The following is a 20,861-nucleotide window of genomic DNA, read 5'->3' on the forward strand; positions in this document are numbered from 1 at the left end:
GGCAGAGGGAGAATCTTAAGCAGGCTACACACCCAGTGCAGAGTCTGATGCACAGCTCAATCTCACAACCCTGAGATCATGACCTGGGTTGAAATCAAGAGTCAGACACTTTACTGACTCAGCCACCCAAATGTGCACTTTAAATGGGCAGATTGTGTGGTGTTTTAAAAAAATCTCAATAAAGCTGTTGCCAAAAAAAACCTTAAAACTTATGCTGACTCATCCTCCATTAGAATTACTTGGTGCAATTATCAGTCCCATTGTATTGTGTGATTTGGGGAGGACCCAGGGAGTGGAGTGTTGGATCACTTTCTACGGAAAAGAAATTGAAACCATTCTTTTTAACATTTACTAGGGTTGACAAAACAACTCAGTTTGTTTCTCTTGGGGAATATGATTTTTGTTAGTGATGAGGTGATGAAAATGCTTTGCTGAAGTAGAAATTAACTTGTAACAGCAAAAGGATGTTAAAACTGTCTTGTGGAGCATTTCTGTAGTTATGAATACTATTTTAGATGGGAAAAACCAGGCTATGGTCTGGTGATGGGCCTTATATTTTAAAGGAGAATCAATTCACAATAAAGTACTCATATATTTTGAAGGCTTTTTTTTTTTTTGAAGTCTTGAATTTTGAAGTCTTTTTTTTTGAAGTCTGTGAAAACAACGATTTCACCGTAACAATTCATTGCTATGACAAAGTAATAACGGAGCGTTATGTCAACCAAATCCAGTAAAACCTAATAGATTTTTATGCATTGAATACATTCTTTTAAATATATTAGACATAAGGGGCACCTGGATGGCTCAGTCAGTTAAGCATCCAACTCTTGATTTATATATAAAGATAATATTTATCTGAGTGAAAACATTAGCGGGGGGAGGGCAGAGAGGGGACAGAGAAGTAGACTCCCTGCTGAGTAGGCAGCCTAATGCGGGACTCATTCCCAGGACCCTGGGATCATGACCTGAAGTGAAGGCAGATGCTTAACTGACTGAGCCACCTAGGCACCCCTAGGGACCTTAACATATTAATCATACTTGTTTTAAACTCCCGGTCTGATAATTCCAAAATCACTGCATTCTGATGCTTTCTCTTCAAATTGTGTGGGGTTTGTTTTTGCTTTCACCTTTTAGTATATCTTGTAATTTTTCTTTGTGGCCAGACATGATGTAGTGGGTGAAAGGAAGGTGCTATTAATAGATCTTTAAAAATGTGGTGATATGGTACCGTGTGAGCGGAAGTGTTCTGTAATACTATGATTAGGTCTTTTAGTGATCCTATGCTTCTGGGAGAATTTATCAACTGTACTGTATTTCTTAGTTTTTTTCTCCCCCATTAGGTGAGACAGGGTGGCTAGAATAGACTGAGGTTGGGTATTTCCCTTCTCCCATGAGTAAGACTTGAACTGACTGGAGTTTGGTACTTTCCTTCCTGTATATTAGGCTCTGTTAGGTTCTGTTTAACTAGCTTCTCCTAAAGGCAGTAGACCAGAATGTTATGAAGACCAGAATGCCCTGGCATTTTTGAAATGTGTCCCTTTTCCCCTTCTGCTGGAAGCACAAGAGGACTTTTCTCCTATATATATATATATATTTTTTTTTTCCTCCAATATTTATGAGAAGGTGCTTGAGCTCTGGGAGGTCAATTTCACAAAACTGTGGGGGATCCCTATGACTTGCTCCCCCTGGACTTTTTAACTCTCAGTTGTTTACACTTAGCCTTTGGCAATTTGCTAATCTAGCTCAGATTTTCCAACTACTGCACTGGCTCCTGCAGTAGCTGAGTCTCTGCTCCAGTAAGTTGCAGCTTCTTATATTCACCTGTCTAGTATTGAAGGTAGCAGTTTGCCCTGTGTCCTCCCTTTCCTTCTGTATCCAAGAAGAGTTGTTGATGATTCAGTCTGTTCAGCTTTTTACTTGGCAACTTCTAAGCTCCTTACGGGTGGAACTGGTAAATGTAAGTCTCTGTAATGCATTCCTGTGCACTAACATGGCTCAGGTTGGGCTGTTTTCACCTCTTCCCTTTTAGTTTTTCTTGGGCTCCAAATCCTGAATTCCTTCATATGTAATGTGGTTAAAATGGCTCAAATACTTTAAAATGGTAGTATTATGGATTATTTAAATTTTATTTTTTATTATATATGGCTTTGTCTTTCCTTTTAATATTTTTCACTGAGGTATAATTTTTTTAAAGATTTTATTTATTTATTCATGAGAGACACACACACACACACACAGAGAGAGAGAGAGAGAGAGAGAGAGAGAGAGAGAGGCAGAGACACAGGCAGAGGGAGAAGCAAGCTCCATGCAGGGAGCCTGATGTGGGACTCGACCCCAGGATCATGCCCTGGGCCGAAGGCAGGTGCTAAACTTTACTCTGAGCCACCCAGGGATCCCACTGAGGTATAATTTATATAGAACAAATGTACAGCTCCTAAATGTTAAAGTTATATGAATTTTGACAAATACAACACTTTGCATTTCTTTAAAAAATTGAGTGTGTGCACAAGTAGGTGGAGGGAGAGAATCTCAAGCAGACACCTTGCTGAGTGCAGAGCCTGATGAGGCACTTGATCGCATAACCCTGAGATCACAACATAAAACATAAATCAAGTCAGACAACTTAACCAACTGAGCCACCCAGGCACCCCCCAAAGCTTTGCTTTTTTTTTTTTTTTAAAGCTTTGCTTTTGATATCTAATTGAGGCATATAGCTAGGGTTATCTTTCTGAAGTAAATAAGTATTAATGTTCAGCATCAATGTAACATTAACAAAGTAGGCTGTAATTTTTGTATTATTATTCCTATTACTGAGGCATAAGAGAAAAATTCAACAAAGCAAGGCTATATTAACTACTATCTTGAAAGAACTGAAGAAGTCCAACAGACTGAGATCACATTAGACTATTTGGGTAAGTCTGTTTTACTGCATATAAGCCTTCTGGATTCCAGGAGTTAACTAATAAACTGTAAAAACAATTGTTAATAACTCATTCTAGATTTTCCCATAGAAACTCAAAATTGAAGGGTAGATCTATGCTCCTTTTTTAAAAAAATATTTTATTTATTCATGACAGACACAGAGAAAGAGGCAGAGGCATAGGCAGAGAGAGAAGCAGGCGCCATCCAGGAAGCCTGTTGTGGGACTCGATCCTCGGACTCCAGGATCATGCCCTGGGCCAAAGGCAGTGCTAAACTGCTGAACCACCCAGGTGTCCCTAGATCTATGCTCCTTAATGACATGAAAATACTGAAAATATATTAGAAAGAAAAAAGATAAATCTATGAGATATATTCCTGCAAAAGAGACTTTTCAGTAAAAACTTCCAAGTCACACTTGAACACAAGATTTGTAAAATCACCAAATGTAAATAAAATAAAATAAAATTACCAAAAATGTCTGGTTCTTCCAAAAGAGGGTTATATAGAGTGATATAACTTTTTTGTTTTATGCTATTAAGATGCATACAGTGTTCATCATTTTCAGTACAAAATGTAAAAATAACTTGTTTGTAGGATTTTTTTAAGATTTTTTTTATTCATGAGAGACAGAGAGAGAGAGAGACAGAGAGAGAGAGAGAGGCAGAGACATAGGCAGAGGGAGAAGCAGGCTCCATGCAGGGAGCCTGACGTGGGACTCAATCCCAGGTCTCCAGGACCAGGCCCTGGGCTGAAGGCAGATGCTAAACCGCTGAGCCAGCCAGTCTGCCTTGTGGGGTCCTTTGGCTACTTCACTGCTATAAATACCACCTTAGTTTATACGTCTCTGTAGGCTTTTTTGGTGTAATATTGCTTTAAATTATTCTCTACTATCTTGACTTCGGGTAAATTATTTTATTTTATTTTTTATTTTTTTTTATTTTTTATTTTTTTCGGGTAAATTATTTTAAAGGTATACTCTGAAACAGCTATGTTTCTTTCTGACTTAATTAACTCTATAAAAATGGGCATAATGTAAGGGAACAGTAAAATAAATATTTCTGCATAGGGGCCTTTTTAACTATTAAGGAATGTTTTTAAAGGAGTACAAATGGATGATTATGCAATATTGGTAAGACACCAAAAATGCTTAAAATAAAAAAACTCCCAAATGGAACGCTTTCAGGGAAGTTAGCAATTTCTCTTAGTAGGTGAGTAAAGAAGAACAAAAATGGTAGAGAGGAAACCCAATTATATTTACAGCAGTGAATCCTTTTGAGCATCTGATCAAGCCATGTAGCATTCCCTGCCCCAAGTCGATTTCATTTACACTCAAAACTTGGCCTATCATTTCAAGGCACTCCAACCACATGAAACTCGTGCATGTACTTTCATAATAAATGAACAATCATTACCTTGAGATATGGAATCTGTAAAAATCAACAAAAGTAAAAACTGACTTTAAAGGCAAGTGGCAGAAAATCCCACTTTTAAAATAGACCTAACTTCCAAACTACATATATGAGGCATTAAGTTACTAATTTCAACACACTTTATTGAAAAATTCATTTTAATATCACCAAAATTTTTCCTATAATACTCCCACTTTTCATACAATATATGATGTACAAAAGAACAACTCAAAAAATATGTGTAAAGTTTTGTAATATTATGCCTGTGGATAATTACTAGTTACAGGTATTCTAAAAGAAACTGGTAATGTGAAGTTTTTAATAGTGACAAAATTTTACAGTAGTAAAGATTTCAAACATTTAAATCACCTTTTAAATGATTACCATTGCTAAAATTATATCCAAACAGTATTTATATATGCTCTGTAAGTATCTTAAGCTCAAAAATTATTTGGGCATATAAAAATTTTTTTAAAAGATTTTCTTTCTTTATTCATGAGAGACAGAGAGAGGCAGAGACACAGGCAGAGGGAGAAGCAGGCTCCATGAAGGGAGCCTGATATGGGACTTGATCCAGGGGCCCCAGGATCACACCCTGGGCTGAAGGCAGGTGCTAAACCACTGAGCCACCCAGGGATGCCTGGCATATACAAATTTTGAACAGAGAATCTGCTTCCTGTCTCTACATCATTTAGCACCTCTCCCCAGGTATACCAAAAGCTTGTAAATTTCAGTGTGTATTATGATGTAACAATGGCTGGGAAGCTCTTCACTGTACCATATGCAATAAAATAAGAGGTATGTATAACATGAAGAATGTTAGGGATTCTTCACTTAGACCTTTGAATTTATTTTGGCAATAGCCATGAAATAGTTTAACCATTTAAAGGGCACACTTTTCTTTTTTTCCTAAAAGACTTAGCATGCTATGAGAGAAAAAATAAACTTGAAACTTGGAAGAGGTTTTATTCCCTGAATAACATGTCAGCCTATGATAATCTAGATGATCTAATTTTTATGTGTGCCCAAATACTTAGGTAAAGTTTTATATTTTTATCCTTCACATATACAAATAATTCATTTTTATAATAACTTTTATAAACCATCACCAATTTAAAATAATGACAGGAATTAGATGTTTAATAATCTTTTTTGCTAGTTTTATTATACTATAAGATTTGTACTTCTTGTGATTCAATAAACATCAGCATAATATTTTAAATTTGTTCTTAAAAATATACAATATTGCACTTTAATTTTTTGGCAGTTTAATTAAGGAGTGGCTGAGTAAAAAAAAAATCATACAAGAAACTAGTTTTTATTTTGCTTTATAATAAGCAAAGAGCTTTGTGTAAAAGCAGAACTTACAGTAGTGCCAAATAAACCAAATATTTACAGTGTTGCTATTAAAGTCTTACCTCTAAAGGAAGATTCAGTGTATTGGATGCAAATATTGTTAATCTAACAAAAGCACACTCCCCTCCCCCCATTCTGCAGGACTTTTTTAAGCCAAAGGGTATTGGTGTGAAATGCTTTTGTAATTTCTTTCTCAGGATAAAATACATGGAAAGAATGCTTGCTCCTGAAGCATTTAAACTTGGTCCCTAAATATTCACAATGTCTCCTTCATGATTTGAAAAATCTCTACTCTAAGAAGCAGAATTCCAAGGCAAGCATTCTTTTTTAGTTTTCCTGTAGTTATTCTCTTTTATAATGACAAGTACACAGATGGCTTTTAGTATGATTTTAAGGTCAGTTTCCTATACTTTTTCTAAGACAAAAAAGATACTGACATTGCATCTGCCTGAACTATTTTTAACCTTTGTTACATCGTAGTGAAATATATATTTATACTATTTATACTGACCAAGAATTTGCTATTCTATTTTTTAATTCCCAATTAGGTCAAAACTCTAGAAAGCTCAATATTTTTCACTCATTAACAAATTAAACAGTTTTTAACAGCTGTTTGCAAAAGCAAATACTGAGATTTAGGCCTACTTAACATAAAGACCAAAAATAACATAAATAGAATGTATTTGTAATATAAATACATGACATAGAGACATTCATTTTTGGCATCACCTAAAAAAATCCAGTAGTACTTAATTACCCTTCAGATCTTTGGGAATATTTTAAACTTTCTAACTATTGAGACTTTACTTTTCTTCCAAAGAAAAAATAATTCACAAATTTGAGTTGGTATTTCACAAACAATGGATCTCCCCTTATTTCTTAATTTGATTTGCAGAATCAACACTTATTCAAAATGTTAACTTACAGCCCATGTGTTAATAACTATGCTTTTATATTTTAATCCTACCAAGAACTGATTATGTCAAACAATGACTTATCATGGAAAGATGTGGTTTCTTCTTAAACTTGACCACATACCAATTGCATAGTTCTGATCTGAAAACAAAGGTCAAAGTAGAGGGTTACAAAGGCATTAATGTATGTTAACCAAACTGAAATAGGCTGTCGAAATATAGTCTGTCTTGGGTAGATGTTAGTGTAAACTTAGTGGGAGAAACAGTCATCATTAGCAAAAAGTTTCTCTAAAAATAGGTTAATGCTGAGAACAACAGCTTTTAAAATTTCTGTTTAAAAATAAGCTTAATAAACAATACAAATTTTAATTCAAAACTTAGCTCTTTGAAATGCCCTATTTTCTTGCATACAGCAGAAAATACATTTTTCATAGTTTTTAACATTACATGTAAAAATGAGGCACTAGTTAAACATATTTGAATATTCACACAAATAGGAGATTCAGTCTCATCTGTAGGCTTATATTTGCTCAATGGTTTCTGGATGGCAAATTGTTCACAAAAATAAATCTTCTGAAGGAGGTGCGTAAGAGAAGCCAACGAATGCATCATCTGCCTCCAGTACACTGGCGTTCACTATAGAATAGTCAGAAGACACACACACAGAATACGGAACTGTTTCTTCTGTAAACGCTGCATCAAAGTTCCTGATATCATCTGGTCCTGCCTGAAACATCAAAAACGCATTATTAATTCACCTTAGCTTCCCCCGCCCGGCACTAGTTTAGTATTTCATTAAAACCTCTTCATGAATTTATCTATTTATTCCTGGCAAGTTTAGATGCCTTCCTGCTTCACCATTTCTTTGAAACAATTTCTGCTTTTCCTTTCCAGAGTTTACAAGTTAGGTGAGGTTATCTATCCTTTTAACAAAGTTCTTGTTGGAAGTGCCAGGAGACAAGGGTGAGGAAGGCTAGCATAACAGAGTCCTCACCTATGTGAATTTGAGCCTCACGGGACACCTGGTGGCTCATTGGTTGAGCATCTGCCTTTGGCTCAGGTCCTGATCCAACGATCCCAGATCCGGTTCTGACTGTCCCGCATCAGGCTCCTCACAGGGATCCTGCTTCTCCCTCTGTGTCTCTGCCTCTCTCTGTATCTCTCTCATGAATAAATAAATAAAATCTTAAAAAAATATATTTTGAACATCAGGCCCTACAACTGACTCCTTTTCTCTCTGCCCATCACTACTTCTAAATTTAGAAAAGAAGTCCAGGTAGGTTTTCAGGATGGCACTTTTCACTTGAGCTTCCATAAAATGCTTGCCCGTCTAGTTTCTGTACTCTGGGTAGGTGAAGCCTTTTGATGAAAGAATGAAGGGGTTGTAAATGAAACTGTGAAAGGTAACTCTTGTTGCACTACAGAGGCCATTAAGCATTTAGTAAGGATACCTTAGCTTTAGGGACCGAATGAAGCCGGGCACCTGGGAAGTAAAGCATGGCAGCTACTCGATGGCAGCAGTTCTTAATCTCCCTTTACAAATCAAACACAAGCTAACGGACTCTCCCCTTCCAATGTATTTGCAGATAAAAACTAACGTACTAATTCAAGTGACTCACTCTTAGAGCTCATCCCTGAAATCTCTAGGTTATCCCTGCTCTAAGGGGAGGGAATCCTTAACATGTGAAATCTCTAAGTTATCTCTGCTCTAAGGGGAGGGAATCCTTAGCATGTCAAGGTCATCATGCCTGACCGAGGTGAACAGACAAGGATCCAGGGCAGATATTCTAAGACGAGGATACAGTTAGCATGGTGGGTCTACAAAGAGCAGAGCACAGACAAGAGAACCCCAGAATGCTAGATCCCTCAACTGAGAAATTCCTCCTCCACAGAGAAGAAAGAATGCTAGAAGTTGTATTTATGTATATATAAAAAAATGTTGTCAAATTCTTATATGTAACCTTGGGAGGATGGGCTCTGGGGTAAAACTAAGGTTTGAAATTTGCTAGCTTCCTTGCTTCCTTCCTTCCTTTATTCTAGCTTTAATTTTTTTTTTATAAACTACCCTATCTCTGTGAGCTTCTTTTTACTTCTGTAAGTAAGAATAGTACCACCTACTGTTAAGGTTGTTGTAAAGGATCTGATGTGTTAAATACATAAAATTCTCAGAATCTGACACGAAGAAGGTACTCAGCAAATGATGGCAAATGTTCGTTTACTTGACTTAACAGATATTTATAAATGCCCTTATGGCTCATGGCTAGTACTGACAGGGACAATACTGTATTATGTTAAGAGTGAGGGGGGAGCTCTCTCTTCTAAGAGCCTGGGCTCAAATTCTATTTCTTCAACTTTAAACTCTGGGCAAATTATTTAACCTTTTCTGTACCTAAGTTAACTCATCCATATTATATGGAAAATAGTAGTACTATTTCACAGAATTGCTGTTCTATGAAGCAGGCTCCATGCAGGTCTAGATAAAAGGATGCAAGTACTGAGAACAGAGTATATGAAAACATCTACTTTATTATACTCTAAAGCTTTCTGATTTTTGTTAATCTCTTAAGTGAAAAATGGTAACATGTTAGTCTATCAGTGAGTTTGAACATCTTTTCATATATTTAAAAGCTATCTGTAATTTACTTTTCTGTAACTGAATATTTTGTGTCTTTTGTCCATGTTTTTAGCAGTCATTGGTCTTTTTTTTTTCTCATTGACTTATAAGAATGCTTTATGTGTTAAAGAAATCTTCCTCAGTTAATTTGCAGTGTTCTTTTTTTTTTTCTTTCTTACCACATAGACATTTCTAAATTTAATGTGGCCAAATTTACCTATTCTTCTCCTGTGGCTTCTTGGTTGTAGATCTTGCTTTAAAAAATTAATTATTCTGGGAATCCCCGGGTGGCTCAGCAGTTTGGCACCTGCCTTCGGCCCAGGGTGTGATCCTGGGGTCCCAGATCAAGTCCCACGTCAGGCTCCCTGCATGCGGTCTGCTTCTCCCTCTGCCTGTGTCTCTGCCTCTCTCCCTCTCTCTCATGAATAAATAAATTAAATCTTAAAAAAAATTAATTATTCTTAAAAGATCGGGGATCCAAATGGAGGTATCTGACTCTGAAGTCAACATTATTTCCATTTCCAGTACTGCTTAGGAGTACCTCTCTTTAATGTGCCTGATGACATATTTATTTGGGGATAACTAAACTCAGGAAGACATTCGAGATAAAAAGAATCTGAGTAGACTAAATATTTTCCTGAAGTGATTTCCTTATTCTGCACTAATTTACTGAAAATGTATGGCATGAATTCCATAACACCAAAAACTTTAAATAAAAGAAAAAAAAATTCACCTATGATCCTGCAACCCCAAATCAATCTTGGTTTATATTATTTTTTTTCAATCTTGGTTTATATTATAATCTCTCTAGTCCTTATCCATTATTTTACTGCTATAATAGTATAACACAAAAATTGCCATGTTTTTATTTGATATTCTAAGGATTATCATGTTTTTATTTAAACATTATAAAGATTTTCTAAGTGCCTACTCCCTGTTATATTTATTATTATTGCCATTCACTTAACAAGAAATGACAAACAAACATAAAAAAGCATAGAAAGAATAGTGATTTTGGAATGCGGAACAGATTTGAATCCTTGCTCTGGTACTTTTTAATCCAGCTCTGGGACATTTCTGACCTTCCATTTCTCCATTTATAAAACATGTATAATAAAGATAGTAATGGTAGTAACTTGGTAGCATGAGGAATAAATTACATTGTAACGCATAAAAGTATATATGCATATATATATATATATATAAATACTAACATCATTACTGGCTTTTTCTGAATTTATTTCCCCAAATTTTCTTTTTCTTTTTTTTTTTTTTTTAAAGATTTATTTATTTATGATAGACATAGAGAGAGAGAGGCAGAGACACATGAAGAGGCAGAAGCAGGCTCCATGCCGGGAGCCCGACACAGGACTCGATCCCGGGACTCCAGGATCGCGCCCTGGGCCAAAGGCAGGCGCTAAACCGCTGAGCCACCCAGGGATCCCCCCAAATTTTCTTTAAAAAAAAAGATTTTATTTACTCATTCATGAGAGGGACAGAGAGAGAAGCAGAGACACAGGCAGAGGGAGAAGCAGGCTCCATACAGGGAGCCCGATGTGGGACTCAATCCTGGGACCCTGGGATCACAACCCCAGCCAAAGACAGACTCAACCACTGAGCCACCCAGATGCCCATTTTCCCCAAATTTTCAACATTGTTAATATTGTGAACAGATCTTTCATGAAGCTTTCCTCTTTAAAAAAAAAATTATCTTTACATAAAATGTTCCCATCAGTTGATTTAACAAGTTACACTAACGTGAACATTTTATTTTCCCAAAAGGGATCTAACAATTTACATTACCATTAATAATGTTTGCTTGTGTCTGGCTATATATCAATCTAGAAAAAAGGGGCACCTGGGTGACTCAGTGGTTGGGCATCTGCCTTTGGCTCAAGTCGCGATCCTGAGGTTCTGGGATCGAGTCTCACATGGAGCTCACCACAGGGTGCCTGCCTCTGCCTGTGTCTCTGCCTCTCTCTGTCTCTCATGAATAAGTAAATAAAATCTTTAAAATAAAACTAGAAAAAAATGTGCATTAATGTTAAACTGTTGATTTATAGGCATGAGACACTTAAAAGTTACTTTAATTTGCATATTTTTTAATCTAATGAGCTCATCCCTTTCTTAACCATGGGATGATTCAAAGAAACACACTTCATAATTACTATGCTTCTACCGCTATAACTACAATTTTACTGGTCATCTTAAAGTTATCAGTGTATGAGACAACCCTGAGACACATATTTTACAAATACTTAGGTACTGGGATCCCTGGGCGGCGCAGCGGTTTGGCGCCTGCCTTTGGCCTAGGGCACGATCCTGGAGACCTGGGATCGAATCCCACGTTCGGTCTCCTGGTGCATGGAGCCTGCTTCTCCCTCTGCCTGTGTCTCTGCCTCTCTCTCTCTCTCTGTGTGACTATCATAAAAAAAAAAAACCTTAGGTACTGATTCTGTTTCATTCACATCAGGTTTTGAGATCTGTTGCTAAAATTATGAGTTAAAGTTCTACATTTCACTACTTTAGAAAACAAGATTTGGATATATACTTACCACATTAGGATTAAATGGTGGTGGAATCCTCTTTTGTACAAGATCAGTCCAGCTGAGTGATTCAAAAAAAGGATGATTCTGAATTTCAAGCTAGAATGTTAAAAAAATATTTTATTAATGTTGAAAAATAAAATTCAGTGCTCACTGAAGAATTAATGAAGCCAAATCATTACCCTCTGTCCCTCAATTCTTTTTAGGTACATGTTTCTGGTATTCATGAAGCAAGATGGCATAGTGGTGAGACTACCAGAGCAGACATAAAAGACGGTTAGACAGAATGACCAACTCAAGTTATATCCTCTTCACAGTCATAATTCTTCATAGGTAAAACAGAGTTAACATTTCTGTCCTAGAATCTTCACACACTATTTTAAGGACTAGTGGAAAAAAACATAAATAAAAGACCTATGAAAAGAATTAAGGCATGAGGAGCCTGGGTGGCAGTCAGTTAAGCGTCCAACTCTTGGTTTCAGCTCAGGTTGTGATCTCAGGGTCATGGGATTGAGTCCTGCATTGGGCTCTGCACACAGCATGGAGTTTGCTTAAAACTCTCTCTCCTGGGACACCTGGGTGACTCAGTGGTTGAGTGTCGGCCTTCGGCCCAGGGTGTGATCCCGGGGTCCTGGGATCAAGTTCCGCCAGGCTTCCCGCATGGAGCATGCTTCTCTCTCTGCCTATGTCTCTGTCTTTCGTGAATAAAAAACAAAACAAACAAACAAAAAAAACCGACTCTATCTCCTGCTCTCTCTGCCCCTCCTCTCCATGCTCTCTCTCTCTCAAATAAAGAAAAGAACAAGGCACGATATAGAAACAAAGAATTGTAATTGTTATCTGAATGGGAGAGGTAAAAAAGAAGTAAGGTAAGTTTTTTACACAGTGGGGCAGAGGTAAAATCAAGGTGATGAGCTATTGTACCAAAAAATAAAAAAAAATTTCACTCTGGATTAGTATTATCAAAAGCTGGCACAGTATTGATTCCAGTTATTTTCCATACAAGGTGACACACAAGAGTGTATAAAGTAGAATCCAAACTAGTTTGGTGGGTTTAAAAAGAGTTTCTGGAGGTGAAATAACATTTGATCAAAAATTAGAGAATATTCCAGGGAGAATATGAAGGACCTTAGGTGACAAAGAGATTAGTTTGATCAAGAAAATGAGAGTCAAATACTGCTGAAGTACAGGGAAGGAGTGGGACAGTCACACAAGGGGAAGCTAAGAGGTAAACAGGCCATATCATATTGGGTCTACGTTAAAAACTTAGGGTTTTATTCTAGGATTCTGAGAAGCCATCAGGGAGCTTAGGAATGTTACAAATATGGGGGATCTTTGGTTTGTTTTTTAAGACCACTCTAATAGTAATAAGGAAATGGACTGAAATAAGCCATGAGCAGATTAAGGAAGAGAAGTTATTGCTGTGGCCAAACACAAGTTGAAAATGGTAGAGGTTCCTGTCTGGCTCAGTGAGTGGAGCATGAGACTCTGGATCTCCGGGTTGTGGGTTTGGGTCCCACACTGGATGCAGAGATCACCTAAAAATAAAATCTTTTTTTTTTTTTAAAGATTTTATTTATTTATTCATGAGAGACACACGGGGGCGGGGGGGGGAGGGGGGGCAGGCAGAGACACAGGCAGAGGGAGAAGCAGGCTCCATGCAGGAAGCCTGATGTGGGACTTGATCCCGGGTCTCCAAGATCACACCCCGGGCCAAAGGCAGGTGCTAAACCGCTGAGCCACCCAGGGATCCCTTAAAAATAAAATCTTAAAAAAAATTGGAAAAAAGTAGTCGCAGAGGAAGCAGATAAGTGTGTGGATATGGGAAGATTTAGGAGGCAAATACAAAAGGATCTGGCTGGTGGTGAATATGGAAGTAAGGTAGAAAGAGGAGTCAAAGAATGACTCGGATTTGTAACCTGAGGCACACAAAAGGAAAGTGGGAAGAGTCCAATTCTGCACATGCTATGTTTGAGGTTCTCTCCAGAAATCTGAAGGGTCGTGTTGAATAAGCAGATATCCTCTGAGTCTCAAGTTCAGAAGAGAGGTCTGGACTGGAGTTATAAATGTGTCAGATATAGACACACAGATAACCAAAGCCATTGGGCCAAATAAGACTGTCTAGGAAGAGAGCACAGAAGAAGGAAAGGTTTCGGACAACCACAAGGAACCAGGACACTCAACCATCAGGTTGAAGAAAGGAGCTTTATACAAGACATTATGGAAGAGGGCCCAGAAATACAGAAAGGAAAGCACAAGATGACTGTCAGCTCTTGCAGAAGCCTGTGGAAAAGAGTGTTAGAAGTTTAGATGCTGCTGAGAAGGCAAGCCAAGGAACAGAGGAATTCAGCAATTCTAAGTAGCTATTTTTGGTAAAATGAGAAAGAAATGAATACAGAAACTTTTAACAAGTTTGGCTGTGAAAGGAAAAAGTATTACTTGGCAGGAAAGCATAGTTGAGGGGTTTTGGTTTAAGAAGCAAGAGACTTGATAATGTTTAATAATTAATTGGAAGGACCCCTAACAAAAGAGAACAGTTATGTGCTTTGAAAAAAAGCACACACAGGGTTTCTGCAAGGAGTCAGGATCCAGTGCAGAGGTAGAAACTGGCCTTTTCCACTATACTAGATAGAAGGAAACAATAGTGAGCAGGTGTATGTAGGTCTACAAATCTGACAGCGAGGCTGAAGTAGTTCTGCTCTGCTGATTCTATTTTCCCTGTTTAGCAGCCCAGAAGATGACAACTGGACTCACCCAGGGCTGTGATGTCTGCCAGTGAGCTCCATAAAAGGACCAAGGGGCAAGAAGGTGTGAAGTATTAACAAGACCAAGTGGAACAATGGACTATGGAATGAATCCAAGCTGGATGGAAAACTGTTGCAGAGTGATCTACTGAACTGTGGAGTGTAGAGTGTGGAGGGAAAGAGCAGTAGCGGACAAGTTTGCTATTCACAGTTCAAATTCACAACCAATAAACAGTTCCCAAGAATATGTGAGAAATGTAAAAGTTCATGTTCCTCAATAGTGCATGAATTTACTGACACGTGAACATAACATCTGTAGCTATACAAGCAATTTAATTATCCCAATTTTTTAAAAAAGATTTTTTAGGGACACCTGGGTGGCTCAGCAGGTTGAGCCCATCTGCTTTCTGCTCAGGGCAGGATCCTGGAGTTCTGGGATCGAGTCCCCCATCACGCTCCCCGCATGGAGCCTGCTTCTCCCTCTGCCTGTGTCTCTGCCTCTCTCTGTGTCTCTCATGAATAAATAAATTTAAAAAAATAAATATTTTTAATTTTTAAGGAATAGCTACATCTAACTGGGGCTCAAACCCACAACCCCAAGATCAAAAGTCACATGCTCCATTGGCTTAGCCAGCCAGGAGCCTCTAGTTACCTTGATTTTTTAAAAAACCAAATCTGTAGATTTTAGAATTACCTCAGGGAGATATCACCAAATTCTCAGAAGAAGAAAGTTATTAAATATTAGTTCAAGGCAAAAGGCATTACCTCATGCAGACAGGAGGCACTTAATAAATTCTTAAGTACAATGACTTCAAAGTTTAGGCAATCAAAAAATGCATGCCACACATTCTTTAAAAAGAAGGGAGGGAAAATTCTTAGAAACAAAAAATCAAATAAATAATGGGGTGTGAGAGCAGGATGGAAGAGTGAGGAGAGGCTCAAACTGTTAAGAAGATCAAATGAAAAACTGCCTTTGTAAGTGCTTCAAACCCTATAAAAATACTGGTGAGAACCGCTGGGACAAGCATGCTTCTTTTCCATGGTGGTATTTAAGAGCTGTATTCATCCCAGTAAATGCCACATAAAATAAGAATTTGTCTTCCAATCTAAAATAAGCTGAAATAAAGTGAGTACTGGGAAGGATGTACATACAAAGTCTTCTTTGGCACCAAGTCGATTTTGCCTATCCTTTTCTAGGAGTTCTTCCAGAATGGACCAGGCTGTGAGGCTCACTCCTGGCCTCAAACTCAGAGGCTTGTGAAGAATATTGTCATACATTTCAGCAACATCTCGGCAATAAAAGGGAGGCTGGTGGGGGGAAAAAGGAAAATAAAGTTAATGTTAATTGAAGTATGCCAAAATGTGGTTAAAAGAGTTGGATTTGGCCTTGATCTACAGAGATCAGTTGGGGTCTGGACAGTTCTAGAAATGCAGAGGCCTCTGTAGATCTGCAGTGTGTGGTCTCCAATGTGAAGAGGTTTTAAAACCCAGCACCATGTAGCACCCAATATGTGTTCACTGAATGTTAAAGAACACCCTGCAGACAGGTAGGTGTAAACTGTGTAAAACTTGTAATAGTATGTTTTAGAAAAAACCACCAACCTCATCAAAAGTATAATGAAAGAATTACTGCACACAGATTCAACACAGATCAAACATTAAATAATTTCTTGAGACCTGGGAATAAGTGAATTAAAAGAGATTTCCAGTAGAGATGGGAGACCTGAAGATTGCACTCCTTACTAAGTACTTGTGGTAATGGCAGCATTAAGGGTGCACCCTGCTGAATTACAATTCTATTGTTACAGCCTAAAGACTTGTACAACATGAGGATTAGTCAGTTAATCATCGAGTTAACTTTTAAACTAAAAATAATTTTTAAAGTTAAGGCAAGTTATATAGCTTGTCATTTTCTTTTTTATAGGAAAGAAAAAACGTTTTCACTTTTTAAAATCAAACTTTATTTTTAAATAGTTAATATAAGTGTCCTTAGTGAAGTATATGTTTCAAATGTTCCCTTTTAAATTAACTGCACTTTATATGCAATGACATTATTTTCCACTTTCATAGTCCTCTAAAGAAATTTAAAGGACTCAGAAATATCAGGATAGTAAATACCCAGCACTTAAAAAAAGTAAGGTATATCAGGTATTCCAAGTCACTAGCATAACCGGAAAAAGAAATCTTTTAATAAGCAAGGGCAAAGAAGAGACAATGTTGATTGTCATAGGAATCTATCATGCAAAATTAGCAACATAAGATAAATGCTTTAACATGTACCTCATGTGTTGGATTTCACCAAGAGCTCCTGTTTTCAGAGGGAAAAAAAAAAACCCACACAAAGCAAAAAGCCAAACAAGAAACGCAAACCCCAGCTCAGGTCTCAGCTGATGCTGGTATTTAGATGAGTGTGGGCAGCAGCATGGATGATGAGTTCATGGTCCCCACCATGAGGCTGCTGGACACTTATGGAATCCAAAAAGGACTCTAGAAATTAAATATCTCAAAAAAGTACAGAGAAAAAAATGTATTGTCCCTATAAGAATATGTAAACTAACAGAAGTGCCAAAATTGTTTGCTTTTGGGTGGAATGATGTATTTTTTTAGTAATCTCTACCCCTAATGTGAGGCTCGAACTTAAGACCCTGAGATCAAGAGTTGCATGCCACCAAATGAGCCAGTCAGGCACCCCTGACTGGAATATTAATGTAGTAAAACAACTTTACACATTAATCAGAAGCACTGGTTAGCTTTATGCGTCTTCAATTAATAAAAGCTGGGGTAAATTATTTCATAGTGAACATTCCTTTTTTTTTAAAAAAAAGATTTTATTTATTTATTCATGAGAGACACACAGAGAGAGAGGCAGAAACATAGGCAGAGAGAGAAGCAGGCTCCATCCAGGGAACCGGACATGGGACTTGATCCCGGGACTCCAGGATCATGCCCTGGGCCAAAGGCAGACCCTTAACCGCTGACCCACCCAGGTGTCCCGAATATACCTTTTTTGCAAAAAAATCTTCCAGATGTGTTTACAGTAAAGGGAATGGAAGGTTCCCAATGGGGGAAAAAGTGGAGGAACAGTTTATTAATCCTATAAAAATAAAATACAAGGCAAAACCCAAAAGATAGGATCTAATAAATACAAAATCTTTTTCTTTCCATCTTTTTGAAATTGGGCAGAATGCCTAAGAATGATGATTGGGGTAAACTGTATGGAAGTGAATAATATTATTACAGCTAGTGTCTATTTCTAAAAAATGCAAGCGGGATGAGAATACCTGATTAGTGTAAGTAGTGATTAGTATTAGAGAGAAATAATTACATTAAGAGAGCAGTAACAAAGGAGAAGTTTTTTCTTTTGTGCATATCCCTAAGGGATTTTGAATTCACTTAACCAGGTCACTAGAGTCCTTGGGATTATTAAAAAAAGAGAAAACTCAAAGCAATGAAAACATACTAGAATAATGAAAAAGCAGAAATACATACCAATCCATACAGCATTTCATAGAGAACAGCACCAAGGCACCACCAATCTACAGTATTGTCATAGGGCTGTTTTCTGATTACTTCAGGAGCAAGGTACTATAGAAAACATTAAATATTTGAGCAACTCAACAAACAACTCATGATACAATTTAGAAATAATTAAGAAATTTAACAAATTTAAGATGTTACTATGATGCTAAAAACATATTATCTAGATTTTAAATTGGTTGGGTATTGTTATTCTATACCAGCGGTTCTCAGACAGTAGTACTCTTCAGAATCATGTGGCACATTTTTCAAACTACACAAATTCAAGCACAAACTGTGATGCAATTTAGACAAATGGAAGAAGACAACAAATGCAGAAATCTGTAATACTATGTAAACTGAGTACTGGGATGGGGGGTGGAGAGAGTCTTTCACAAGATTAATTTATTTTAGAAATTCCTCTAGTCATTACCCATAATTGTTTCTCTTGAAGAAAGAATTTTTAATGTGGCAATTATAATCTATTTTTTCCTTCAGTTAAAGACAAAAGAATGTGAATTTTGTGTTAGAGAATTATTCTCTAACATATTATTTAGAAAAGTCAAAAAAAAAAAAAGAAAAGTCGTGTAAGTTATTAGATGGCTATGCACATTTTATTTGTAACACATTTAAACATCATCATAATTTCACACACGTAAAACAGTGAATCTGAATTCGGGATTCCAAAGTATGTATTTTCTCTTACCAAATGAAATAAGAAAATAATTTCTTAAGCTTTTTAAAAAAATGTGATCCAAAGAAATGGCAAAACATATTAAAAGGGTTTAGTAATTTCTGATTGCCTTTAAATTTAGAGGACCCAAAAAACTTGTGTTTCCCCTCTAAAAACTATAGGACTTAAAGATTTGGTTAACTACAAAATATGTTCACAAAAAAATGTTTCTTTATGCACAAACCAAAATAGAATGGTCACAAATATACATATTAGGAAAAGGAAGAAAATAAAACATTTCAAAGAATTTTTACTTTTAATTTTTTTAACTTTTCTGATCTTGATTAAGTCTCATATGAGGCACTTTATCACACATTTCAACATGATATCTGCAATTACTCTACAGTAAAGATTTAATACTACCTGGCATCTAAGATCATTATAAATACATTAAAACTAGCATAGTTTAAAATAAACTAAATGTGTGTATGTGTATAGTGAGAATAATAAGGCTTTAAGATAACTTTTAAGAAATAATGATTACTGTCTCAAATAGAAGGATACATTTTCTGCTAGCTAACATGATTAGAGAATGGGATGTTCTGATTAATTCTGACTTGTGATTTTCTTTCACCCACCCACTGCTTCACTTCCTTCTGTCAAATAAATACTTAATTTTATTATAAAATATTTTCATCGTATAGAAAAAGAGAAAATAGAAACCAATATAGCCACCAGTAAATACAGGCAATGTCAATATTTTGCCATATTTGCTTTAGCTTATTAAAAAAAAGCTTTAGAGATTCATATACTATGCAATTTACTCATTTTATTTATTTTTTAAAGATTTATTTATTCATGAGAGAGAGAGGGAGAGACATAAGCAAATAGAGAAGCATGCTCCCTGCAGGGAGCTCGATGTGGGACTCATCCCTGGACCTGGGATCATGCCCTGGGCTGAGCCACCCAGGCATCCCAATTTACTCATTTTAAAGTGAGTAATTCAATGGCTTTGGGATATTTAAAGAGTGGTGGTATAAACATTACCACAATTTTAGGACATTTTTCACTGCTGATTTTTTAATTTTTTTTAAAGGATAAGAAATATAACCAAATGCTTTAAGAAGTATAAGGTATACTTTTAACATTAAAAACAGGTAAGTAGGGCAGCCTGGGTGGCTCAGCAGTTTAGTGCCGCCTTCAGCCCAGGGCGTGATCTGGAGACCCGGGACTGAGTCCCACATCTGGGCTCCCTGCATGGAGCCTGCTTCTCCCTCTGCCTGTGTCTCTGCCTCTCTCTCTCTCTCAATCTGTGTCTCTCACGAATAAATAAATAAAATCTTAAAAAAAAATCCAAACAAACAGGTAATTATATGGGGGGGATGGGTTAACTGGGTGATGGGCATTAGGGAGGGCACCTGATATAATGAGCACTGGGTGTTATATGCAACTGATAATCACTTACTTCTACCCCTGAAACTAATAATACATTATGTGTTAACTAACTCGAATTTAAATAAAATCTTTAACAAATAAGCAATAATTTATATCTTTGATGGGTTCTCTGTGGTAGTTCACAATCACAATTAAAAATACTATCAGGGATCCCTGGGTGGCGCAGCGATTTGGCGCCTGCCTTTGGCCCAGGGCGCGATCCTCGAGACCCAGGATCGAATCCCATATCGGGCTCCCGGTGCATGGAGCCTGCTTCTCCCTCTGCCTGTGTCTCTGCCTCTCTCTCTCTCTCTCTGTGACTATCGTAAAATTTAAAAAAAAAAAAAATACGATCAAAAAACTTTAAATGTTCTGAAGGGATGATTATCAGATATATCCAAGTGGCTAAAAGCTTCCTGAAATGAGGATTTTATTCTACTTTTCTGATTTCAAGTACTGTATATGCAATTTGTGACTCATTTTTGCATTTTACTTATGATTATTTTATAAACAACAAATGAGACATTTTCTTACCTCTGGTGTCCCACAAAATGTTGTTGTTGTGTCAGAAATAGCAATTCCTTCTTTACAAAGCCCAAAATCTGTTAAGACAACATGTCCCTGACAAATACAGGGTCAATAAGATAAAACAATGCATGGGCATAAACTGACAATTTTTAAAACCATTTGACTATGAATTATAGACCCACAGGAAATTGCAAAAATGTTACAC

At 36.9% G+C, this 20,861-nt stretch overlaps 1 protein-coding gene across 6 annotated transcripts in view; it reads right to left on the reverse strand.

Annotated features, from left to right (window-relative positions):
• Positions 1-5,643: 5,643 nt before the first annotated feature.
• LOC121498550 (serine/threonine-protein kinase Sgk3) overlaps positions 5,644-20,861 on the reverse strand; it is a 171,263-nt gene continuing 156,045 nt past the window's right edge. For all 6 annotated transcript variants that reach the window (XM_041768557.1, XM_041768555.1, XM_041768558.1 and 3 more), the window contains exons 13-17: positions 20,663-20,749; positions 17,995-18,090; positions 15,658-15,813; positions 11,771-11,860; positions 5,644-7,328 (exon numbers count right to left, since the gene is read on the reverse strand). In XM_041768557.1, coding sequence (XP_041624491.1) covers positions 7,158-7,328; positions 11,771-11,860; positions 15,658-15,813; positions 17,995-18,090; positions 20,663-20,749 — 600 coding nt within the window. In that variant the 3' untranslated portion in view covers positions 5,644-7,157. The remainder of the gene's footprint in view (positions 7,329-11,770; positions 11,861-15,657; positions 15,814-17,994; positions 18,091-20,662; positions 20,750-20,861) is intronic.

Source organism: Vulpes lagopus, chromosome 9, assembly GCF_018345385.1.
Source record: "Vulpes lagopus strain Blue_001 chromosome 9, ASM1834538v1, whole genome shotgun sequence".
In the NCBI taxonomy this organism is placed as follows: Eukaryota; Metazoa; Chordata; class Mammalia; order Carnivora; family Canidae; genus Vulpes; species Vulpes lagopus.